At 41.9% G+C, this 23874-nt stretch overlaps 1 protein-coding gene across 1 annotated transcript in view; it reads left to right on the top strand.

The window, feature by feature from the left end:
* CFLAR (CASP8 and FADD like apoptosis regulator) overlaps positions 1-23503 on the top strand; it is a 44428-nt gene extending 20925 nt beyond the window's left edge. The window contains exons 3-10 of the mRNA XM_063428702.1: positions 184-289; positions 1156-1291; positions 2387-2463; positions 3718-3757; positions 7743-7780; positions 8624-8708; positions 9912-10431; positions 23267-23503. Coding sequence (XP_063284772.1) covers positions 184-289; positions 1156-1291; positions 2387-2463; positions 3718-3757; positions 7743-7780; positions 8624-8708; positions 9912-10431; positions 23267-23390 — 1126 coding nt within the window. The 3' untranslated portion in view covers positions 23391-23503. The remainder of the gene's footprint in view (positions 1-183; positions 290-1155; positions 1292-2386; positions 2464-3717; positions 3758-7742; positions 7781-8623; positions 8709-9911; positions 10432-23266) is intronic.
* Positions 23504-23874: the final 371 nt, after the last annotated feature.

Raw genomic sequence — 23874 nt, 5'->3', positions numbered from 1 at the left:
GAGTAACACTTTCATTTCTGGTCAAATAAATCTATATGGGTTTTACAAGAAAATAATGCATTTATGATGCAATGTAAATAGCCATTTGTTTAGCCACGTTCTAATACCGTGATGATTTTAGAGTCCCTCCCTGTGCTATGTAGTTACATTTTGTCCATTTAAACAATCACATTGTGTTTTCAGGGTTCTCATGGTAGAAATTCACGAAGAGCTGGAAGAGTGTGATTTGGAGTCTCTTCTATTTTTATTGAAAAGTCAACTGAGAAATGGAGGCAAACTACCAAAAAAGGTATGTAATTTCTCTAATGTTCAAAATTAATATTCGTAATTAGTGAGGATTAAAGCAGTTCTTACAATATTATCGTGTACGATTTAAATATCAGAGCAATGTTAAGAGGAAAGATAGGACACGGAGGTATAATTTGCAGAGGTTGGTGGCAAGTTAAAAAAACACCCAGAATGGTCATTAATGCTTGTTGTGATTAGGGGGAAACCAGATAACCAGTTTCTAAAGTGTCAATAATAGTCATAGGGTTAAGATATACCTTCTTTTTTTTTTCTTTTTGTTTAGTTTGAAGCACAGAAATTTATTTTTCTAGTTTTCAGATTTTTAGATCCTTTGTTTTTTTTATTATACAGTACTTAATTCCATCTAATTGTCACTTTTGGATTTGTCTCAATATTTGCTTATTTTGCAGTCCTCTAAGAGGTATAGAATTTTTCCGTGAATTTTGCAGTACTGAGATTTAAAGGGATACACTAAACACCATAATCACTACACTGTGTTGTTCTGGTGCCATTCCGCAGAGTTGAACAGTTTGTATGATTTGACACTCACCTAGGTCCCGAAGTCCTTCAGTTTTTTTGTGATCGCTGAAGCAGAAGTTCTCCCTCATTTGGACTTAATTTATTGAATTATGTTCAAATCAGTACAAAATTGAGATTTCCAAAATGGAATTGGAACTTCCACATTGGTGATATCATAGAAGACTGCAAGAACCCTGGACATCTAAGGGACACAGACAAAATGGTTTGACTCCTCACTGTGAGGGCAGCATTAGGAACTCGAGTGACATAACCAATACAACACGCTAGACTTGTTATGGTGTTTAGTGTGCCCCTTTAAGTAAATGTAGTAAATGATTGCTTCCATAGACATTCCTGTCTTTGGTCATTGAAATGGAGAAGGTGAACTTGATTGGACCAGGGAACTTGGATGTATTGGAGCACAACTTAAAAACTATTCGCAGAATGGATCTGAGAAATAAACTAATCAAAAAGAAGCAGCCAGGTAAGGAACACCTCTAAAGCAGCATATTTGTATTTGAACACATGAACTACTCAAAATTCTAATTGCTTTAACGGGGCAGTCTGGGAAACAGAACAACTACAGCTTATTAATCTACAAGTGCTTTTCCCACCCCCACCCATTTTTTAAAATTGTATTTATTTATTTTTGTTTAGTGTAAGGAAATTTCCCTAATTTGAAGTCTACAATACACTTGTGGCGCGAATTTCAATTCGCTTTTCAAATGATTCAATACTGTTAGAAAAATGTTCAAACAGATTTATGTACACAAAATCCCATCGACGTTAATGGTGATTTCTATAGACAATTTAAATAACATAATTTAAAAGGTAACATGTGTAAAGTTTTTCCAACAGTGTTGAAGCATTTGGAAAGCTTATTAAATGGAGGCCTTGGTCATGCTATCAAGTAACTAAGAACAAGGACATTTTAAATATCAAGTCCATGGTTCCAAAATGATTGAAACGGTTTCATTGAATCTCATTGTAAAGTTGATGTGTACTTAAAGTGCATCAACACATAAACCAGACTCTATTCGTAACAGGTCACTCTTGCAACCTGTAGCTGGACAAACAGCAGATTGGTTTGTGGTATCCCTTTGTCAGAGTTCTGTGTAGATGACCTGATTTACTCTCACACAGTTAAAAAGAATGTAACCTGTTCCTATGTAAAGCTTGACCGTCTGGTAGAGCATCAAGAGAAACGTCTTTTAATCCCTGAAGTACCCAAAAAGTAGATTCCAGATCCTGAAGAACTACATCTCCCCTGATGCTTTGCTTTTATGGGTCTAAAAAAAAATCTAGAGATCTGCCTTTTTTTTTATACCCCTGAATTAGTCAAAAAGAACATAAACATAATTTCAGGCACCGATTGGGGGGGAAAAAAAGCATCAAATAGAAACATCATTACGGTCTCAAACCAGAGCCACAATTTGAAATTGTGTTTTAGAACCAAATCAACATTACGACATAGACTGTTGACCTATTTCAAACAATGTTGCTGACAACTAACACAATGCATGGGAGTGTTTAGTCTTTCTTTATTAGTGCAGCTTTTTATTGTATTTACATTTTGCAGATCAAGGTGCACAGAGAGGTCCCTACATCAATGCATTTAAAGCAACTCCCACACATAATAACATAACAAGTATTGAGGTAAGTCTGCATTCTAAAGGGATATATCCCTTCTTCGGAACGTACGCCATTGAATAAAACATTGCGCATCACCTATAACTTGTGTTGACCTCTTTTCATGTGATCCTCTGTTTTCTTTTGAAAGTAGTAAATATTTAATTATTAGAATCACAGTCCAGTTTGGTCCAGGCACAGCCAAGACACAATAATGTAGGGGAGAGAAAGGAACATTGTTTTTTTTCCACTTCTGTCTACACTGACTGCCAAGTGCAAAGGGTAAACTTTATAACAATTGTTGACAGGGAGCCAAGATGGAGTCATTCAGTTCCAGTATAAACTAGAGATTTGAATCTCTACGTGTAATTTTAAATTTTTTAGAACCTGCCAATACACATTTGTTATATTGGAGATAAGTAATATAGGAGATAAGTAAACTTAGAGGAGCTTTCTAATACAAAATAAATGCATATATTTTAAGTGTATTTCACTTTTATTTATTTAATTAGATAGGCTTCTTTTATTATTATTATTATTATTATTATAATTGGGCCCCTTTTTTTATCAGATGCTTCTCATACAGAAGCATTGGATACATGGCTCAAGCTCGTCAATAACTGCAATCCACCAATCCAGTGCTTCTCACAGAGAAGCATTGAACGCATAGAGTTTCTGGCGCCCGCATACTTTACATGCTGAGGCTGAATGTCAAAATGATTCAGTTATTTGATTCAGCTCAGGGCCCCTAGTAGCTGTCTGTCTGATAGGCATTATTATGCATAAACATGTAAACAATTTATACTGTGCCATTTCTCAGAAACTGCACTGTTTTTGTATTCGAGGCAAGAGGGGCAGAATCAATTCCCCAAAATTATTTATGGAAATAATTTTTATGTGTAAACTTTCCTTTTAACATAAAATTTTTGAGGGAAGTGATAGTTCTCGTAATAGTACACCCATGATGGAAAACAAATTACCACATTATAGTGGTAAAGGCAATTTGGGGTGGTACTGGTGTGGCTACCATGCCTCCAAGTAATCCGGTAAAATCCCACATTTTCTACCTTATATTAAAAAATATATAGAAATCAATCATTTACCCAGCTTTACCATAGAATGTAGGAATTTCTGATGACTATTACTTGTCCTGTTTACTATAGCCAGACAGTTTTAAGAAAAAATTCAATTTAATGGACCACTACAAGATGCCCTATGTCTAGCATACGGTAACTGGACAAATAAAAAATTGATGAGATTTTTCTTTTTCTATTAATGCAGAATACATGGAGACCAACAAGTAGTATGTATGAATTAAAAGGTAAAGTTGTTGCTACTTTGACGTTGTGCGCAAGTGATGTGATCCTTCCTTCATTCATTACTGTGCATTTTCCCCTCAAAAACAACATTGCTGGGGATCTACCATTTGCTCATCCTTGCAGGGTTGTGCTTGGCACTGAGCAGTGTTAGCATGTTTGAATGGAAGTGTGTTTTTGTATGAAGTATGTGTGTGTGGATGTAGGGGTGTACTTGTGTGTAGTGCTGTGCGTTTTTATGTAATGTTGCCATTTGTAATCAGTGGTTTGCCTTTGAATGTAAGGGTGTATGTAGTGTTGATGTTTGAATGTCGGGGTGTATTTGTATCTAGTGTTGGAGTTAGAATGCTGAGATATATATATATAATATATACACTGCCACACACACACATACATACTGACACATCCGGCTACACATACACACGCGCTGTGGAATATGTTGGTGCTATATAAATGGCAAAAAAAATAAAAGAATAATACACACACACACACACAGACACACTGACACACATACCTTACACACACAGATGCATACAAGAACAGACACATCGTAACACACAGACACATAGACTGATACAAATGCAGATACAGACAGACACAATGACACTCATACAGATACAACAATGACACACATAACAATGCAAGGACACACACATACCCAGGGGCACACATTGACACACAGATACACATAACATATACAAAAACACAGATAACCACAGATAACACATGCACATACACCCACACACAGATTACACATATAAAATATACACACATAACACATAAACTGATAACACACATATAATAGAGAACACATGCACACAGTTAACACACACACAACACATACACAGATAACTCATACACACACACATACACATGCACAGATAACACATGTACACATACACAGATATGTACAGTCAAAGATTATATAACACTATTTATGCCACCCCCCTTCTTCCAAACCTTTATTGTGCAGGAGGGTGGCTTCACTGGTGCAGTGGAAGGTTTACTTCCTCCTTTCTCCCAGCACTGCGACTTCTCACAGACCAGGGGGTCTGATCGTGCTCTTATGGACCACGGCACCTGACGAGCTCCTGGTCAAAGATAACCATCGTGTGGCCCAAAGTGCATGGGCCACCCGATGGGCCCCCTGTGTCGGCAGGCCCTGGTGCATCTGCACCGGCGGTAGTTCCGCCACTGATTGAGTGGCAATGATGATGGCGTATCTAAGATGTGTTTTAATGTCACAAACTACATATATGATAAGAAGTGGCCAAATAGGAACCTTTTTTTAAAAAAATTTTTTTAAATTCTTTATTTTCAGTGCAACAACAGTGATACAGACATTTCTGTTTATGCCTCGACTGCATAAGGCTAAGTTGGTGTAACAAGCATGTCAATACAGTGGTTTGGCTATAACATTAAATGCACATTTTTTGTATAGTGGCCTGGTGGGTTATAACGAGGTGCCTACGACAGTACTGACAGTTGCTAGGCGAGAAATTGCGATACGGTGATTCATCACCGTTATGACCATTATGGGGGTGTGGTGACTGTTTTGGGCTTGAAGCTTTTTGGACATTTGTCCCACTACCTGGCATTCTACGTGTTGGGTCACCTCGTATGCTGGTGGGTGTATAGTTCCCTCTTTATGTCTGGTGTCCCTTATCTCTATGTCTCAGAGTTGCCTATTGAAGTGACGGGGGGGGAAACTGGGGTAATTTAACTTGTTTGTTCTATCGTAGTGGTCTAGCATACCCTTATCGTTTTGTGACGGTAGAGTCTTCCACGTCCCCCTATGTGTAGGATTGATTCAGGATGTTTTTTCTGCCTAGCTAAAAGGCCATCTTCTATATGGGGATGGGTTGTGGTTCGGAGCGTGGGTATCTATTTAGTTCTTGGGGTTCGCCTATTGTGGCTACGTGCATTGGTTATGTGTCCCCTGTTTGTCTGGTTCCCGGTGTGGGGTGTAGCACTCCATGGTTGGCTGTATCCCTTGACCCTGGGGCACTGGGGGGGGGGAGGAGGGAGTTGTGTAGTCGGATCGCGGAGCTGCCGCTTCGTGGTGTGAGCCTGACATAAAGAGTGTGTGTGTGTGGTTATGTATAATCTAACCTTAAAACATAGGTAAAACATTAACGTAAACAACATGCGCGTTTTGTGCGTTCAGGTTGCTTGGCCTCCTTCTTCATCTCTGTCCGTGAGATTAGGGGTGTCTTCTATGCTGTGTGGGCGAGTGCTGGGTGTTTCTGGAGCGGGTTGTCCCTGTGGAGTGAGGCCCAGTGCTGTCATTAAGGCAGTGCTGTCTGCAGGGTCTGACGCCTTGTATGTATTCCCGTCTTTCGTGACCAGCAGCGTTCTGGGTGTTGACCATCTGTATGTTAGTCCTGCTGTTTGGAGGAGTTTCGTGATGGGCTGCATTCCCTTTCTCCATAAAAGTGTAGATCTGCTCAAGTCCTGAAAGACTGATATGGTGCTGGTTTCAAATTTGTACGGGGATTTCCCTTTAAGGGCGGCTAGTAGGCCCATTTTGTCCGTTAGCGAGTGGCAACGGAGGATGATGTCCCGTGGTGCTGCGGTGGGGGCTTGTGGGGATTTAGTTATCCTGTATACTCCATCGAAGGTAAAGTGTTTAGCCTGTCGCGTTTGGATGAGGGAAGACACCAGCCTTCTAATGAAGTGTGGTAGTTCCTCTAAGGGTACTGTCTCTGAGACTCCTCTAAGCTTGATGTTTTTCCTTCTGCCCCTGTCGTCTATTATGCTGACTTGGTTAGTGAGGTTGGCTTGGTGGGCTTGTATCTGATGCATCTGGTCGTTTAGTGCTTTTAGGCCCTGTCTGAGGGTAAGTATATCTGTCTCATTCGTTTCGGTGCGAGCATTTAGTGTTTGTACCTCTGTTTTCAGTACTGCCAGGTCAGCTTCCCACATTTGTCGGAGGTTTCTTTGAAGGTTAGTTAGCATGTCCTGTATGTCCCCCTTTGTTGCTGGGGCTGTGTCTTCTGCCCTGGATGGGGTAGTTTTCCTGGTTTCTGCTGGGGTTTGTTCGTGGTAAGATTCCCCTCCATCCACCTGTTGATTCTGGGCTGTGTTTGGCCCTGGCGTTCGCAGCATCTGGCCAATGTCACGGTGAGTCTGGGGAGTGTTTGTAGGTTGTTTCTGGGACTTCCGACCCATCTCCTCTGTTATGTGTGTGTTCGGGTCTGTTAGGCCAAGGTCGTTCCACATGCGGGAAGCCCAGTCTGCCTCGAGTTGGAGGTTTCCCGCGCGGTAGGCCTTGGAGCCGCGGCTGCGGGTTTTTCTTGCCGCGGGTTGGAAGAACGGCATCAATGGGTTCAGCGGGACATACCCTGTTGTTTTCTGGTACTTTTGTGGTTAGTTGGGGTTCGGTGTATTTGATTTTTGCAAGTTATTGCTCTCTTTTGTCGGAGCTCGGGAGAATGGCGACTGCTCTCGTGCGCTGTCAGGCTCCGCCCCCCAAATAGGAACCTTTTTACCCATACAGAACTTCCTGATACTTTGTATCTGACCACAGTTTAGTGTAGTGGTGATTTAATTAATAAATGGCAGTGAATCGAGTAGGAAAACTTCAGAGGCATGATCTATACACAAAAACTGCTTCATTAATCTAAAGTTGTTTTGGTGACTATAGTGTCCCTTTAAACATGCAACTATATTTTTAAATTGTCAAAGCTACGTGTCACTAAACAGGAAGCGATAAAATTAAGATAAACATAGTTGCTTGTGTTCTTATCCTGCATTCCACTAACCTCATTATAAGCTCTCCCTGAGCTCAACCTCCTTTTTAAACAATTATTCCCATCTGTTTAATATACAGTTTTACACCTTATAAACTCAAAACCCTGCTTCCTCAACAGTCGTTTTATAACTTAGCCTATCTATTAAAAATAAAAAATTACAAATGTTTCAGTATTATGAAAGAACAGCACTTTATAAAAACTAATGCGTAACCCTTTCATTTTTGCCATCCTGCAGGTAAAACACCGGTGCAAGAATCAGCAAAATTAAGTCAGGTAATCAATGTCCTACAAAAAAGGTCACGTCATTGTTCATTCTAAAAAAAAAAAAAAACACATGTACAGACACATTGTTTTGTAGTTTTATTTTTAGCTTTTATATAGCGTCAAAATATTCTGCAGTGAATTGTATTAAATAATTAAAAATACTGTATAAATGCATGCAGCTGTTCAATGTTTCTATTCAGCTGCATTTAATTTTTTTCCTTCTGCGTCATAGAATAGAAGGGGATTTCCAGCTTTTGGTTTGTTTATGTTTCTTCCCGAGAGGGAGGGGTGACCCGTCCTGTCTGCAATATGTAACCACCTCCTCCTACTCAGAGAAACGAAACTTAGAATTCTGCATTGTTAACCCCATGGACTCCATACTAGATTGAATTTTTAATGCCAAAATGCAGCAACGGGTTCTCCAAGATATCTTACAGCACGCACAACCATGTGATATGAAACATAACCAGAATTTCTATGCACCACGACACAAACAAAATACAGTGTTTTGTGAGACTATCACTTTGTAGATATGTTAAAGCCTAGGCAACCTTCGGCACTCCAGATGTTGTGGACTACATTTTCCCCTGATGCTTTGCCAGCATTCTGGCTGTAAGAGCATTATGGGAGATGTAGTCCACAACATCTGGAGTGCCAAAAAGTGCCTGCTACGTATGAATTGGTAATTTTATGTATTATATATTTTTTAAACTTTAATTACCGATCGGTTACTGCAATAAAACGTGTGTTTGTATTTGTAATGTCCTGAAATAAATTATTAAACATTATCCTGTTCTGCTTGTTGGCACAACTATATTAAAGAAAATAACATAATTGTGTACTTTCTTGTAGGCGGCAGAGATTGATGAAAGGTACGAAGTGCGCCATGATCTCAAACGATACTGTTTGATTATTGACTGCGTAGGAAATGACGCAAGTAAGTTATGCTGATTTGCTAGAAAATATATCTTGGTCACAGAAATGTACTAATGCCACTTCTGTATTAATTTGTCTAAAGACTCTCTCACATTTACAAAGCTAGGTGTTTCAAAACAAATTAAGTCAACTTAACACATAATGGTAATCTGTCTAGACTCTAGAGCCAAGTATTTTGATTTCCTACAGGAAATTGAAGAGGACCGTCATGTAGCAAGAGCTATGTAGAAATAGCAGGATTTTGGTGCCATTCAGGATTCACCCTGTTGGGACTGCACCATGTAAAGTAAACTGGACTGTGCAGCCAGTACTGCTCATTGAGATATTGTATTTTAGAGGTTCCATGCAATACTCTTCTCAGTGGTCTTACGTGTTCCCAGATTGCACCGCTGCAAGCTATAATGAATGCGGCGGCGAGGCTCATTTTCCTGTCCACTCGCACCTGCATTGGCTTCCAGTTAGATATAGGGCTCAATTTAAAATTCTGGTGCTTGCTTAAAAGTCCCTACATAATGCTGCTCCAACCTACCTATCCTCCCTAATACACAAGTATGTCCCATCGAGGCCCCTACACTCTGCCAAAGACCTACGTATATCCTCTGTCCGTACTCCCACCTCTAACGCTCGCCTCCAAGACTTTTCCAGGGCTGCACCTCTTCTGTGGAACTCCCTTCCCTTCTCCGTAAGAATTTCACCCAGTCTCCACTCATTCAAAAAATCATTGAAAACTCACTTCTTCAAGAAAGCATATCAATTAAACTGTTCGCAGATTTTCATCCCCCACCCTCCATGACTCCTCCCCCGCAACTGTCAAAAATAACCTACTAAGCCCTCAATTAATACTTTTCTAACAACCTACTTCGTACCCCTACTTTTACCCTTTGTGTCACTATACCCCACTCCCTCTAGAATGTAAGCTCATGGAGCAGGGCCCTCCACCCCTCTGTTCCTGTACGTCCAGTTGTCTGGTTACAATTACATGTCTGTTAGTCCACCCATTGTACAGCGCTACGGAGTCTGATGGCGCTATATAAATAATAAAATAATAATAATATTCTTAAATAATGCATTCTGGGTAATATCATGGTGCCATATTGACAAACATTAACCACGTGCTGTCAAAAATCTGTTAACCATTTTTGGCCTAGTTTTACCCTATCACTGATGAGCATAGAGCATACTTATTCTATTTGTCTTTCTGCAGGTCAGCTGGAACTCACATTTAATAACATTGGTTTCGAAGTGGAAAAACATATGTATGTGACCGCAAAAGAGCTGGAAAATGTTCTCCAAAAAGCGTCAATGAACAAACAGCTTCAAAAGTGTGATATGTTTATGTGCTTCATAATCAGCCGTGGAAATTCGGATTCACTATTTGGAATTAATCAAGAAACACCTGAATTTTCTCTTGACAAAGTTAATACCTATTTCACAGGACAGGCATGTCAATATTTGATAGGAAAGCCAAAGCTATTCTTTATCCATCACTATGTTGTGCCAGATGCTGCACCGGCAAGTGCTTGTAGCATGATTGAACGAGATGGGCCTGACAATTCCAGTAGAGAATGTGACGGGTGGACACGTTATAGAAATAAATTACCAAATGAAGCTGATATATTTTGGAGTCACTGTAAAGTGGAGGATCAGGAACTGCAGATGTCCCCGGGTACAAGCTCTTTATATTTAAGAAACTTGTGCAGTTTATTATCCAATGAAAAATCAAGGTAAGTCCCGAAACAGCCGTTGAAATTACTACTGTTTATAACAGCGGTCTTATGCTTTCAAAACTCAAATATAGAAAGTTACTATGAGAAGAAATGTATGGAATTATCCACTAAACTGGGATTTATTGAAAAGTGAATTTAAAGTCCATTGGTAGAAAAGTATGCACTAAAGTTAATTTCCAGATTGCTTCAAATGTGCAGTCCCCTGGCCAAATCCCAGAAATTCACTAAACAATGATTTGTAGTAATTTGAGAACCAAATTTCTTAAATAGCCAAGGTGTAACTATACGCTGATCAGCCACAACATTAAAACTACTGACAAGTGAAGTGAATAACATTGATTATATCATTACAATGGCACCTGTCTAGCGATGAGGTATATTAGCAGCAAGTGAACAGTCTGTTCTTGAATTTCCTGTTCTGGAAGCAGGTAAAATGGGCAGGTAAAAAGTTCTGAGGGACTTTGACAAGGGACACATAATGATTGCTAGACAACTGGATTAGAGCATCTCCAAAAAGGGTCTTGTGAGGTGTTGCCGGTATGCAGTGGTTAGTAGCTACCAAAAGTGGTGCAAAGGAGGAGAAGCAGTGTCAGGGTTAAACACGACCAAGGCTTATTTATGCACGTGGAGAGCAAAGGCTAGCCAGTCTAGTCCGATCACACAGAAGAGCTACTGTAGCTCAAATTGATGAAAAACTTAATTCTGTCAAAATAGAAAGGTGTCAGAAAACACTGTGCTTTACAGTTTGCTGTGTATGCAGGTGACTAGCCGCAGACCGGTCATAGTGCCCTTGATAACCCGTGTCCATCGCCGAAAGCACCTTCAATAGGGACGTAAGCGTCAGAACTGGACCATACAGCAATGGAAGAAAGTTGCCTAATCACATTTCCTTTTCGATCAGGTGGATGGCCGGGTGCGTAATCATTGTTTACCTGGAGAAGGGAAAGCAGCAGGATGCACACATCCATAGGTCTTGTGAAGTCAGAGCTTTGACGCATCAGAGCTATTTTGGGAACAAAAGGGGACCTACACAAAATTAGGCAGGTAGTTTTAACATTGTGGCTAATTGTGAATAATTCTTCCACGTACGTTCTTCCCCAGATATCCGGTATTTACTAAATTAATTTCACATTTAAGGCTAGAGTAGCATAGCTGACTTAGAGAATGTTTCCAGTGGGCTATTTTGACATTAATGGAACACTCTGGGCACCATAGTAGAAATTTGTCAGAATTAAGTTATTATGGTGACATAAGGTCCCTGGTAGAAACTGTTTAACTCCAAAGTCTTGTATTCAAGACTTTGCCCCATGTCCTTTCACTGCTATGGATTCTTGAAAGAGGATACCTATGTCAAGTCGACTCCTACTGGCTGAGCGAGCATCAGCAACGCTCTTAAGCCAATCAGTAGCTCCCCATTCATAAAAACAGTTTGAGAAAAAATATGTACGTTTCTCAAGCCCCAGTCCACAAGGTTTCCTCTTTAAAGAATCATAGAGCAGGGGAGTGACAGGGGAAGAGCTTAATGCAGCTGTATTCAAGACTTTGTGGTTAAACTGTTCATGAACGGTTCAAACCCTAAAGGTGAGCAAGTGCGAGGTATAAAGTGTCGGACAGCATTTCTTAACCTAAATGCAGAATTATTTAGGGAATTGAAGAATAGCACATTACATTTCAATACCTAATCTAATCACTACCTAAGATTTCAACCCATTAAAATATCTGATAATGCAAAATCGAGACGGTCTTGAAATCATTAAATCATTACAGATTTTAATTAATTATATATATATATTATTTTTTGCGTTTGCTTGTATATTTGTAAAAATAGGACATTATTTTTTTTTTAATTATTTTTTTATTCCTCGTTATTCTACATCCAAATCCACGTCCCATTTGTGATGAGTGAGTGAAAAAATGCACATGTATGTGTGAGGTGTCTTACATGTGCATGTGAACATCACTGCTTTAATAGGAGCCATAGGACTGGTTGGACCTCTTTGGGCACTCATATGCTAATACACAATATTTTTTCTGTGTAGAATATTAAGGCGTTCTACATGACAGGTACAGAGGTTAGACAATAACCGTAAGAAGTCGCAATTTTAACAATCAGCTAGCAGAATAAGCGAAAAACTCACAAGACATTATACAAGAAGAAAGGCTTTGAAAGATATTTTGCAAGAGAAAGGTAATGAGAAGAAGAATTTAAAGGTATGAAGGGTATCAGGACTCAAGAAGTACTGGGATCAGATTATGGTAGATATTAGGTCAAGTGGTTTGTCAGAATGATATGCAATCTAAGGATAAGAAACTTTACTTAGTTGGTCCATGGAAGCTAATAGTTATTCTTTTTTTTTTTTATAAATTCTTTATTTATGTCAAGGAAGAACATTACAATAATTGCATATCAAAACGAGCCGATACAGGATATTGTTACATTATATATGCATGGTTCACATCGTATTTGGAATGACCTTAAACTATCCCTCTTAGTAAACCTTCACTTCACCAACGTATCCTGGAATGCGGCTATCAGCTTTTAACCAGTCCTTCCCAGTTTTTTATTTTTAAAATTTTTAAACTTATAACATAGATGAGAGATAAGCAAAGGCAGTAATAAGACAAAAACAGAAACCAATAAGGCAGGTCAAACAGCACCATATATGTCATACTAGTATGTTCGCATGTTAAATATGTGTAGGACATGTCCTATTTTCCATCCTGTGTTTCCATGATAATCTAACAACTCGTTTGCTGTTTTATATTTTTTGTCAAACTCTTACAAAGTTCTATCCAATTGCACCAGTAAGCCCATGTCCCAATCCTTTCGTGGTACTAGTTATTTACAGTCTGCCTGGCTTTCGTGAAATAATTAAGAAGATCTCACAAGAGAGAAGGAAAGGAACAGAGAGATGAAAGTAGATATCAGAGTGTGAAAAAAGGAAAAACTAGGGGAAAGAAAAAAAAAAGGGGGGGGGGGGGGAGGAGGGTGACGTCAGGAGGGTCCGGCCATCCCATGTCGTGTGAGCTAAACTCACGTATTGGCTGCGCTGGCCTCCCAAGGGCCCCAAATTTTTTCAAACTTTTTCGTCGTACCCCTAACTCGAGCTGTGAGGTCATCCATGAGGTAATTATCTTTAATTTTCCTGATCACCATATCAATCCCTGGGGCCTCCTGTTTCAACCATCCCTGTGCCAGAGCTCTCCTAGCTGCCAGAGTCACCTTATTCAATAGGGTTAGTTGCGCTTTGGTCCAGTTATCTATAGGTCTGGCTAACAGGAACACCCATGGGTCTAGTTTAACCTCCCTCTCAAATATGTCTCGTAGCAATTGCGCAATTTGTCGCCAAAACACTTGTGCTATTGGGCATTCCCACCACATGTGGACATATGTGCCCTTGAGACCACATCCTCGCCAGCATAGGTCTGTAGTAATTTGATTCATACGGCTCAACTTTACCGGTGTGGTATACCACCTAAATAGCGTCTTATAGGACTGTTCCTGCAGGGAGACACACATAGAAGCCTGCGCGGCCGCCTCCCACATCTCCTGCCACTCCACTCCCTCTAATGTCTCTCCTAATTCCGCTTCCCATTGGGCTATGTATGTTAGTCCTCCCCATTCTGAAGTGTTGTGGCATAAATGTAAGTAGATAAGTGAAATCATTTTTCCTGGGAATCGTTCTTTTGCGCACATTCTCTCAAAGAACGTCATCTGTGCCTCTGCGGCTTGTTTAACCTGGATGTTACGGGCATAATCCCTGATCTGAAGGTACCTGAAATAGTCAAAGGGTCGCAGAGGTGTTTTATTTTGCAGATTGTCAAAAGTCACGATCGAGCCCCCCTCGTATAGCTGAAATAACCTTTGCAGTCCCGCCCTTTCCATGCCTCTAAACTCCCGGGCCGACATCCCTGGTAAGAATGCTTTGTTCCTCAATAGAGGGGTCATCGGTGAGGGGGAGGACGCCAAGCCATACTTAGGTGCAGCCGTGTCCCATATTTTCAGCGAGTTAGAGATCGCTGGACAAGTCACTGTTATGTTCGGTCTGTGCTCCTTCGGGGTCCACATATAGAACTGAGGCATATCCATCCCCATAAGGGATGCTTCCAGGTCAACCCATCTTCTTTCCTCAGGCGGGGAGTGCCACAGCGCCACCTGTGCCAGTTGGGCGGCAATGTAATAAAAGTGTAAATGTGGAAGGCCAAGTCCTCCTCTGCCCTTAGCTCGATAAAGAATGTTGCGTGATACCCTGTGTTTCCTGTTTTGCCATATAAATTTGCCTATGGCTTGCTGTAGCGGTCCTAGGTCTGATCTGGATACCCTTATCGGAAGTGCCTGGAACAAAAACAATATTCTGGGTAGCACATTCATCTTTACGGAGTGTATCCTGCCGATCCAAGAAATTGCCTTTTCCATCCATTTCTCCATATCCGTCATCAAGGTCTTAATCAGCGGAGTGTAATTCTGTTGGAATAATTTAGATGGATCCGCTGTCAATCGTATGCCTAGATATTTTATGTGATCTCTCGATATTCTTAACTTGTAGGTTCTCCCTATGTAGTCTGTGTCCAGCTCCGGCATCCCTATGGGTAACACACTGGATTTATCCATATTCACCTTGTATCCGGCCAATTCTCCAAATTCTCCCAAAACGTCTGCCAGTGCCGCCATAGATCCCCTCGGTTCAGTTAGCGTCAGTAACACGTCGTCGGCGAATGCCGACACCACGTATCGTTTCCCTCCGACATCTACCCCTTTGATATTCGGGGCTGCGCGTATTGCCTGAAGGAGCGGCTCTAAAGACAGGGCGAATAAAAAGGGCGACAATGGGCATCCTTGTCTCGTGCCATTGCTAAGACCAAACGGTTTTATCTTTGCACCCGAAATGCGGATTTGGGCTCTGACGTTGGTATACATTGCTCGAACCGCAGTCGTGAACTGAACCGGGAATCCAAGGTGATCCAGCATTGTAAATAAGTAAGGCCATTGAACCCTGTCGAAAGCCTTTTCGGCATCCAACGATAGTAATATCGTCGGTATCTTCCTCGTGGTTTGTCTCCATATGAGGTCCACGTTACGTCGAGTATTCTCGAATAGTTGTCTAGTTGGTATAAACCCCACCTGGTCAGGGTGAATCAGCCGAGGTAGGATCAGATTTATCCTGGTAGCCAGGATCTTCGCTAGTATTTTTGAGTCGTGATTGATAAGGGAAATCGGGCGAAAGTTTTCTGGGGTCGACAAATCTCTGCCTGGTTTCGGCAGTAAAACGATGTCTGCTAGTGACATATCCCTATCAGGCGTTCCTCCATCTAATAATTCGTTAAGCCAATCAACCAGGTGTGGAACCAGTTCTTCCCTAAAGGTTTTATAATAAGAGCCATCGAATCCACCCGGTCCCGGAGCCTTATTACTTTTCAGAGTATAGATTGCCACTTCTACTTCCCCCTCTGTAATCGGTTTCCTCAAGGACTCCACTTCCGCCCCATTTAGTTTTGGTAAATCCAGCCCGGCAAGGAAGGCTTGTATCTTGTCCCTTTCGTCGCTGATTCTGGCGGGGTCTGTTGTGGAGTGGTTGTATAGTTTAGCGAAGAATTCCGTAAATACTGTAGCTATATCTGTGGGGTCTGTGCGGTATTGACCTAAGGCATCTCTGATTTTAGTAATGTGGGGTCGATGCTGTCGTGGCCGTAACGTTCTCGCCAGTAGGGTATCCATCTTGTTGCCCTTTTCAAAATAGGTCCGTTTAGATCTTACGATAGCCCGTGCTGTTTCGTCTATCATCGTTCCTTTAATCGAGGCTCTCAGTTCCCGCACCACCTGCAAGTTAGCAGGTGTAGCGTCGATCTTATGTTTCAGTTCGGCCTCACGCAAGGACTCCAGAAGGGAAGATAGCAGTTGGGTTTTGCGTTTTTTCTTCAGCGTTGCTGCACGAATCAAAACGCCCCTGATCACCGTTTTATGAGCCGACCACACCGTCACCTTTGATAAATCCGTGCCAGTTTCTCTAGCGAAGTAGTCAAGCAATTCCTTCCTAACCTCCTCAACTATTGCCGGATCACGCAGCAAAGAAGTGTTCAATTTCCATGACCATGGGGACGTAGCACTTAGTTTATCCAATGTTATGGAAATGTCAGCGTGATCAGACCAGGTTATGGATCCTACAGTCGATATCGATACTTTGGGCACTGAGTGAGTATTAACCAAAAACAAGTCAATTCTCGAGTAAGTATCATGGGGTGCAGAGTAGAATGTAAAATCGTTGTCGTCCGGGTGTTGTGCCCTCCAGATATCTACTAAGCCTGTGTCCTGCATGAAGATATGTAATAATTTGTCCTGTCCGCCCCTATTATGCGATCTAGGAATACCTTTACCTGATCCCCTATCTCTCGCCGGGCATGGCGCTGCATTGCAATCGCCTCCTACTATTATCATGCCATGTGGTAGAGTGTTAATCATCAGTGTCAATTCCGCCCAAAACTCCTTAGAGGGGTCATTGGGGCCATAAAGATTAATAATATGTATGCTATGGGAGTACAACGTTCCTGACAGGAGCACAAAGCGGCCCCCCGAGTCCGCATGTACCCTAGTAACATTAAGCGGGCATCTGTGGTGTACCAGGATTGCAACGCCATTCCTCTTATTGAGCGCTCTCGACTCATACGTGGTTCGGTACGTACGGTCTCTGAGTGCAAATTTCGCCGAGGCCTGAATGTGTGTCTCCTGCAGGAAAGCTATATCGGGGTTCAAACGGTTGAGATCCCTAAACATGAGGCGCCTTTTTTTGGGTGCATTAAGACCTTTAACATTCATGGACAATATCTTCACCGGCATGGGTCTATCCCGTGTGAATCGCTATGATAAAACCCATTGTGAAGCCTGCGCACTAAATGTATTTCGTCTAACTTTCTCTCGGTAGGAATAGATAATCTTCGCCGGCGCGATCTAGCTTGCATAGTAAGCGCTGCTCCTGTCATTGAAGTCTCACCAGTTACGTTCCGGCCGTTCCTAAGGTGTATTCCCCCAACGTCACCCTCCAGGGCTGGGTAAGGGAAGGTATAAGAAGGGATAGAAAGGGGACAAAATAAAGAGGAAAATAAAAGAACAGTAAGTAGAAAACATATTATGTACAGTAAATGCCTGGTCTTATCTAAAGCCAGGCTCTTGTGGGGTATGAGTCCCTGTCCCTCCAGTGATCCTAAAAGGCTCAACAGGGCCAGGGATTCAGACCAACCTAAAAATAATTAAAACCGCAGCCGAATAGAAACGATTGGTGGCGGTCATTACAAATACATTCACCTAGGTAGGACGCCCCACCCCAGGCTCCCCTTGGGTATCATACCCGTACTCCTTCTCGGGCATCCCTTGCAACTCGACTTTACTCTCGCCCTGTGATCCCCTCGCTGCTCCCTGCATCCTATGGGTGGAAAGAGCTTGCCTTGCGTGTTATTTAAATCAAATGGGAAGACATTTATATAGGCCCGACCGGGGTATCCAGGGTTCGTGCGACTAAATATGGGCTATAGCCCTGGGGATATCCCACAGCTAATGGAGCGTGAGCCGGAGGCGGGAAGAAATAAGGCCTAAACCGACGTCCCCCCTCCCCCGTAAAGAACAAGCAGTATGCCCTTTGCCTCAATTGTTGGGGACCCCCCTCATCCCTAGCTCCCCGAGTCAGCCGGAGTGGAGCATACGGGTGCCAAAAATTGGTCTTGGTGGATTTCAACTATCCACCTCTATGCAGCCCAACATGTGGCCGCATCTAATACCTGGTTGTGGGTACTCGAGAGTGAAAGAGGAAGCATAAATACATAGAGGGGGGTACGAAGAAAAAACTAAAAACTGTTTAAACATGCCTATAACCGAACAATAGGTGTGCATAGTACAAATACAAATAACCCCTCCGTCGGTGCCTACCCCACCGTCCACCCCGCTCCCGCCGGACATATTAAAAGTCAGAGTCCAGACCTCACAACAATAGCGAAAACGTTAACCCATGAGCTGGCAACCACACCGTGCCTCGATTGTATGCTGGGCGCCGCCTTGCAGATGCGTCAGAATCATGTCCCCAATATGAGTATATAATCCCACACCTTTCCAGAAGGAGAAGCCCTAACCCTCCCCAAAACACAATGGAGCCCCCCACCCGGATATCAACCCCAGGCCGAGCAAAAATCACTCGCTCCTGACGGGTACAAAAACCTTTAAATTAAAATAGATATAAGTGCCCGCAGAAAAAAGACCCCCTCCCAAAAAAACAGGATGCAAAATACCCCCCACAAGCCGTCCCCAATGGGGCACTTCTTCAAGGGGCTGGCACCAGAAAAGGAACGTAAGGGAGCCCCCCGCGGACCTCACTCACCCGCCGTGTACCATTCTCGAGGGAGGGGATGTACCGTCGCTGTCGCAGCTCCAGGCACTGCAATGTCGCCTGTGTCTTGTACCCCTAGGTCGTGCAGGAATGCCGCCGGATCGCCCCCAGGGTGTAGGATCTTAGAGCGCCCATCCTTAAAGGCCATCAGGCGGAACGGATGGCCCCACGCGTATTTAATAGAGTGCTGTTGGAGCAATTCAGTTATAGGCCTCCATTCCCTCCTCTGTCTCAGGGTGTCTGGTGTCAGGTCCTGAAATAGGGCCAATTCAGCTCCTCTATACTTGATTTGGTTTTCCCTTCCATATCTCATCAAAGCTTCCTTTGTTTGAAAAAACTGAAATTTGATGATGATATCCCTGGGTCTGGTATCATTTGGCCGTCTGACCCTGAGAGCCCTATGAGCCCTCTCAACATGCCAGAGGTTTTCCGGTATGTTTGGTAGCAATGGTTTAAATATGGCGAGTACCACCTCAATCAGGGAGCCTTCCCCCTCTCTCTCTGGCAAACCCCGCAGTCTGATATTGTTCCTACGCGAGCGGTTGCCCAAATCTTCTAGTGCATATTCAGCCACCGCTAACCTGGATGTTAACAGGTTAATTTGCGCAGCGGCTGCATTGTGAGCTTCCACTGTGGACTCCACTCTTTGCTCTAGCACTGCTGTTCTATTGCCGAGTGCCTGTATCTCCGCCTTAACTTCGGCGGTATTTCTAGCTATCTCTGTCGCTAGGTAGGATCTTACCTCCGCCAAGGTAGCCAGTATCTGTTTGGCGTCAGGCTCTTGGGATCCCGAAGTCCCGCTGGATGCCGGGCTGGAAGGAGATCGCGGCCCTCCAAGGCTTTCCCGTCCGCCATCTTGGGTGTTCCTCATGGCGCGGGAGGCCGCAAAGAGATCTGCCACCGTCGCTCCCTGTTCAGCCTGTTTTTTGGTCGGCTTCTTAGGGGCCCGCTTTTCCATCTCGGGTCTCCCTTCAGTTTGATCCGCAATCGGTCACGGAATGCCGCTTCTGTTAGCCGTTGATCCAGTGGTCCCGGCGGAGCTCACACGGACACGTCCAGCTCGCTCCCACCTCAGACCACGCCCCCCCGCTAATAGTTATTCTTAACCTATCAATTTTGGAGACGTCCGTAGTGATGGGAGGGAGATGACCTTACCAATTCTTGGATATAGAAATGTAAGTGGAAGCATATATCCTATGAAGTGATCCCACAGAGGCCTTGGTTAAATGACAGTACATCACTGAATGTCTAAATTGAGCAAATCTAGAGTCAGAATTTAAAGACTTATTTAAAAAAAATAACCCTATTGTGAACGTGGGTGTGAGTCTAGGTGCACTTTATTTCATGTTTTCAAAACGTGGATGAATGCACTGGAACGTTCACATTTTTCAAAGCCTAAATACCAACAAGCTATTTTTTTTTTTTAAAGCTTTACTTATTCCTTAACTGAAATTCAAGTAGTGATCTTGTGTGTATTTTTTTTTACCATAGTCACTATCATAGAGCAGACTGATACTTATAAAGAAAAAGGATAGGTAGTCTGGAGGGCACAACTATAAATCTTTGTGTTGAGCAGCAGAACTAGTACCGACTCATTATAGTTCCTCTCTGTGGGCTGCAAGGTGAACAAGGAGTAAATGCCAGATTTCCAGATCATGAAATGTTTTAGAGTGGAGGATGTTATGGATATCCTGTATGGAGTCATCACCTGTCAAAAGTTGGTTTTGTATCCATCAACCTTAAAAACCAAAGAAAAAAGTTACCTGCACTCTTTCCCAAATCCCTATGTATATTTAAACAAATGGAGGTTTTTAGTTACCTCCAATGGCCATGAGAGGGTATGCCCACCTGCCACGTCAAGGCAGACCTCTTAGGTGGGTCCTAACTCTAGCCATTCACCTTGCTTCCTTGAGCTTCTGGCAAAGATATCTCTAATGAGCCAGAAAGGGGTATTTTTTATATACATCCCTACATGCTTATGAACCCTTAATAGGGAACACATGGGATGGGCAGCAGCATTGTAACATAGCTGTATGATACACCAACCTTAGGCCTTGTCACGGCCAGTTCAACCTGCTTTATATGGTTGATTATTAAAGACGGAATAAGGGTGATCTTGGGGAAAAAAAACATCGCTGTCCTACCTGGACAACAAAAGGTAATAGGAGATAATAGGAAATGTCAATCTCTATCAAATTTTAAATGAGAGTAGCATGCTTAACAGAATGGCCTAAAATGTCCAATATTTCAACCCTGCAAATCCTACCTTGATGAGAATGCCACAGTATTATCTGGATAAGCTGTGCACCATTGTTAAAAATAAGAAAACGAAGAATTGGGCAGTGTTAATTTTCATGGCAAATTTCAATTTAGTTTTAGTCATATTCTATTGACTAAAACGACTTTTTAGGTATATTCATATTTTAGTCCTCTGAATAGTTTTAGTCGACTAAATCGCTAGTAGATTTTAATCGACATGACTAATATCTAATTGGTTTAGTTAAAGCCTCTATCAGTCTCTTTTGCCCCATATCCAGCCCCACTGTGTTTCTTTGTGTCCCCCCCCCAACTCCTCTACGTGTGTTCCCCAGCCCCTCTGTTTGTCTTTCTCTCCACAGCCCCATATGTGTTCTTCCCCCCAGCACCTTGTCCTCTCTGTGTCGCTTTGTGTTCCCCCCGAAACCCCCTGTGTATCTCACCTCCATCACGTGTCTCATTCCCCCAGCCTCCAATGTGTTTCAAGTCCTCCCCCAGCCCCTCCACATGTCTCATTCCCCCAAGCCCCTTCATGTGCTCATACCCTCCTCCCCAGTTCCTCCATGTGTCTCAGTACCCCAGCCCCCATGTGTCTCAATGACCAAATCCCCCATTTGTCTCATTCCCTCTCCTCCATGCATCTTGCCGGCCAGTGTTGTGGCGGAAAATTTCAGTTTAGTTTGTCGTATTTTAGTTATCTGAATTGTTTTAGTTGACTAAATCTGATGAAAAATATTAGCAGTTTGAAATTAACATTGGAATGGAGAGTCTCCTAACTAGATTATGGAGACTAAAGTATGGTCTATGAGAATCTGGGCCTTTTTGCGATGCTATATAAAAATGCTAGTGCAATGTATCATTGTCTGACCAAGGGACAGGTATAGGCAGGGATGTAAATATGTATAGTGCTTTTGGGAGAGTATTATTTTTTTACCAAATGGACACAGCCCAGCCAAGATATTCTGTAGGAGCCCTATTGACAGAGATCACTAATTAAGATAGGGAATGAGTGATGATGGAAGATAGGGAAAATGAGTAATAATTAGTTTGGTAAACCTCAGTTCCCTGTTCTGCCACCAGAATGCCTCCACTATGTGATATATACCCCATTGACCTGAAGAGAAAGTAACTTAACTTTACTCATTGCCAAATTTATTTTATAATATAAAAACCTCTGATAATTTTAACTATACCCTCCATAAAAAAGGGAGATACTTAATTGGGTCAGTAATGGTTAAAAGCATGTTATTTGCAAAGAGAACTAATTTGTATACCTTTCTTCAAGCACTATTATTATATTATTTTTATAGTGCCTGCAAATTCCGTAGCGCTGTACTGTCCTCAGAATATACAGATTCTTCTTAGTAACACAGGCTGGTGGTTCTATGCAGAAATTAAATGGTTAGAGAAGTAATTCCTGCATGGTACCACTGAGTATTGGAAACAAGGAGTCATGCCCCTTGGTTGTATTTCCAGCAGAGGATGAAGAAAACCAACAAATCAGTGTTCCCTACACTAAATGTCCTTAAACCTTTTCTTAAAGCTATATGGTTCTATCAAAGGATTCCTTTGATCCAAATGAGAGAAGCAATATAGGAAATTAGTAAGAATTGGCAAGGTTCTGGGTGGCCACTGGAGGTGCTTCCTGAGGCAGTGCTGTGCAGTGTGCAGCACTGCCATTTAGCGTCTCCACGCTCTGCATGGAGACACTAAATTTTTCTTATAGAGATGTATTGATTTAATGCATCTCTAACGAGCAGTAGCTGATTGGCCAAGCTGTTGTTTGGTCCCGCCTCCTTGACGATTTCAGCCAATCCCTATGGGAAAGCATTGGATTGGCTGAAAATATAACTTCTGATGATGTGAGCAGGTAGGCAGATTTGAGGAGGGGCCAATGCCGTCAGACCCACATGGCACTGGAAATAAGGTATGCTTTCTTACCTTTTAGGGGGGGACAAGCCACCTAAATGGTAGTTTTTACATTTTAGGGACAGGAATACATATTTGAGTTCCTGACCCTATAGTGTTTCTTTTACTTAATTGCACTGCTCATGTTCCATGTGGTAAATGACCGTGTTCTGATCTGTATTTGAAATTTGTTTTAAGTGTTGTAATGGAAGAATATCAAATGACTTGTGTACTGATTCACGTTTATATCATCAGCTCAGTCACTAAGTAAAAAATTTTGTTTTTTGTTTTGTCCACAGGACAAATCATCATTTTTTGGATATTCACACCCAACTCAACTCTTTGGTCTTCAATCAACAACCAAAATATTGCTTACAGTTAAAGCACACATTGACAAAGAAACTCTACTTACCTTCATTTTGATATGCTTCAATTTATATTTTATCAAAATACCATGCCTTCATATATTAAGAAATGGAATTTCATCACTAACAAAAGAAGTTGGAAAATACATGTATTATATAAATTTGTGTATATATGTGTGTGTATATATATATATATATGTGTATATATATATATATATATATATATATATATATACAAACACACATATATATGTATATATATACTCAAAAATAGAACAAAATAGTGCACTCACAGGTCTTGTATTCAACAGTGATAAAATAATGTGCATGAAAGTAACAGCTGCTCTTCAGTCCTGCTATTAGGGTTTTACCGAGCATAAATGACAATTGAATAAGGAAGAAAGCAAAAGTATACAATTAAACCAGTTCTTATTCTGAACTACCGTATTTTTCGCTCCATAAGACGCACCTAGTTTTTAGAGGAGGAAACCCAGAAAAAAAAATATTCTGAACAAACGGTCCCATAGTGTTTCTTACTATGG

Source organism: Pelobates fuscus, chromosome 8 (genome assembly GCF_036172605.1).
Source record: "Pelobates fuscus isolate aPelFus1 chromosome 8, aPelFus1.pri, whole genome shotgun sequence".
Taxonomy (NCBI): Eukaryota; Metazoa; Chordata; class Amphibia; order Anura; family Pelobatidae; genus Pelobates; species Pelobates fuscus.
This window is presented reverse-complemented; position numbering and strand designations above follow the sequence as displayed.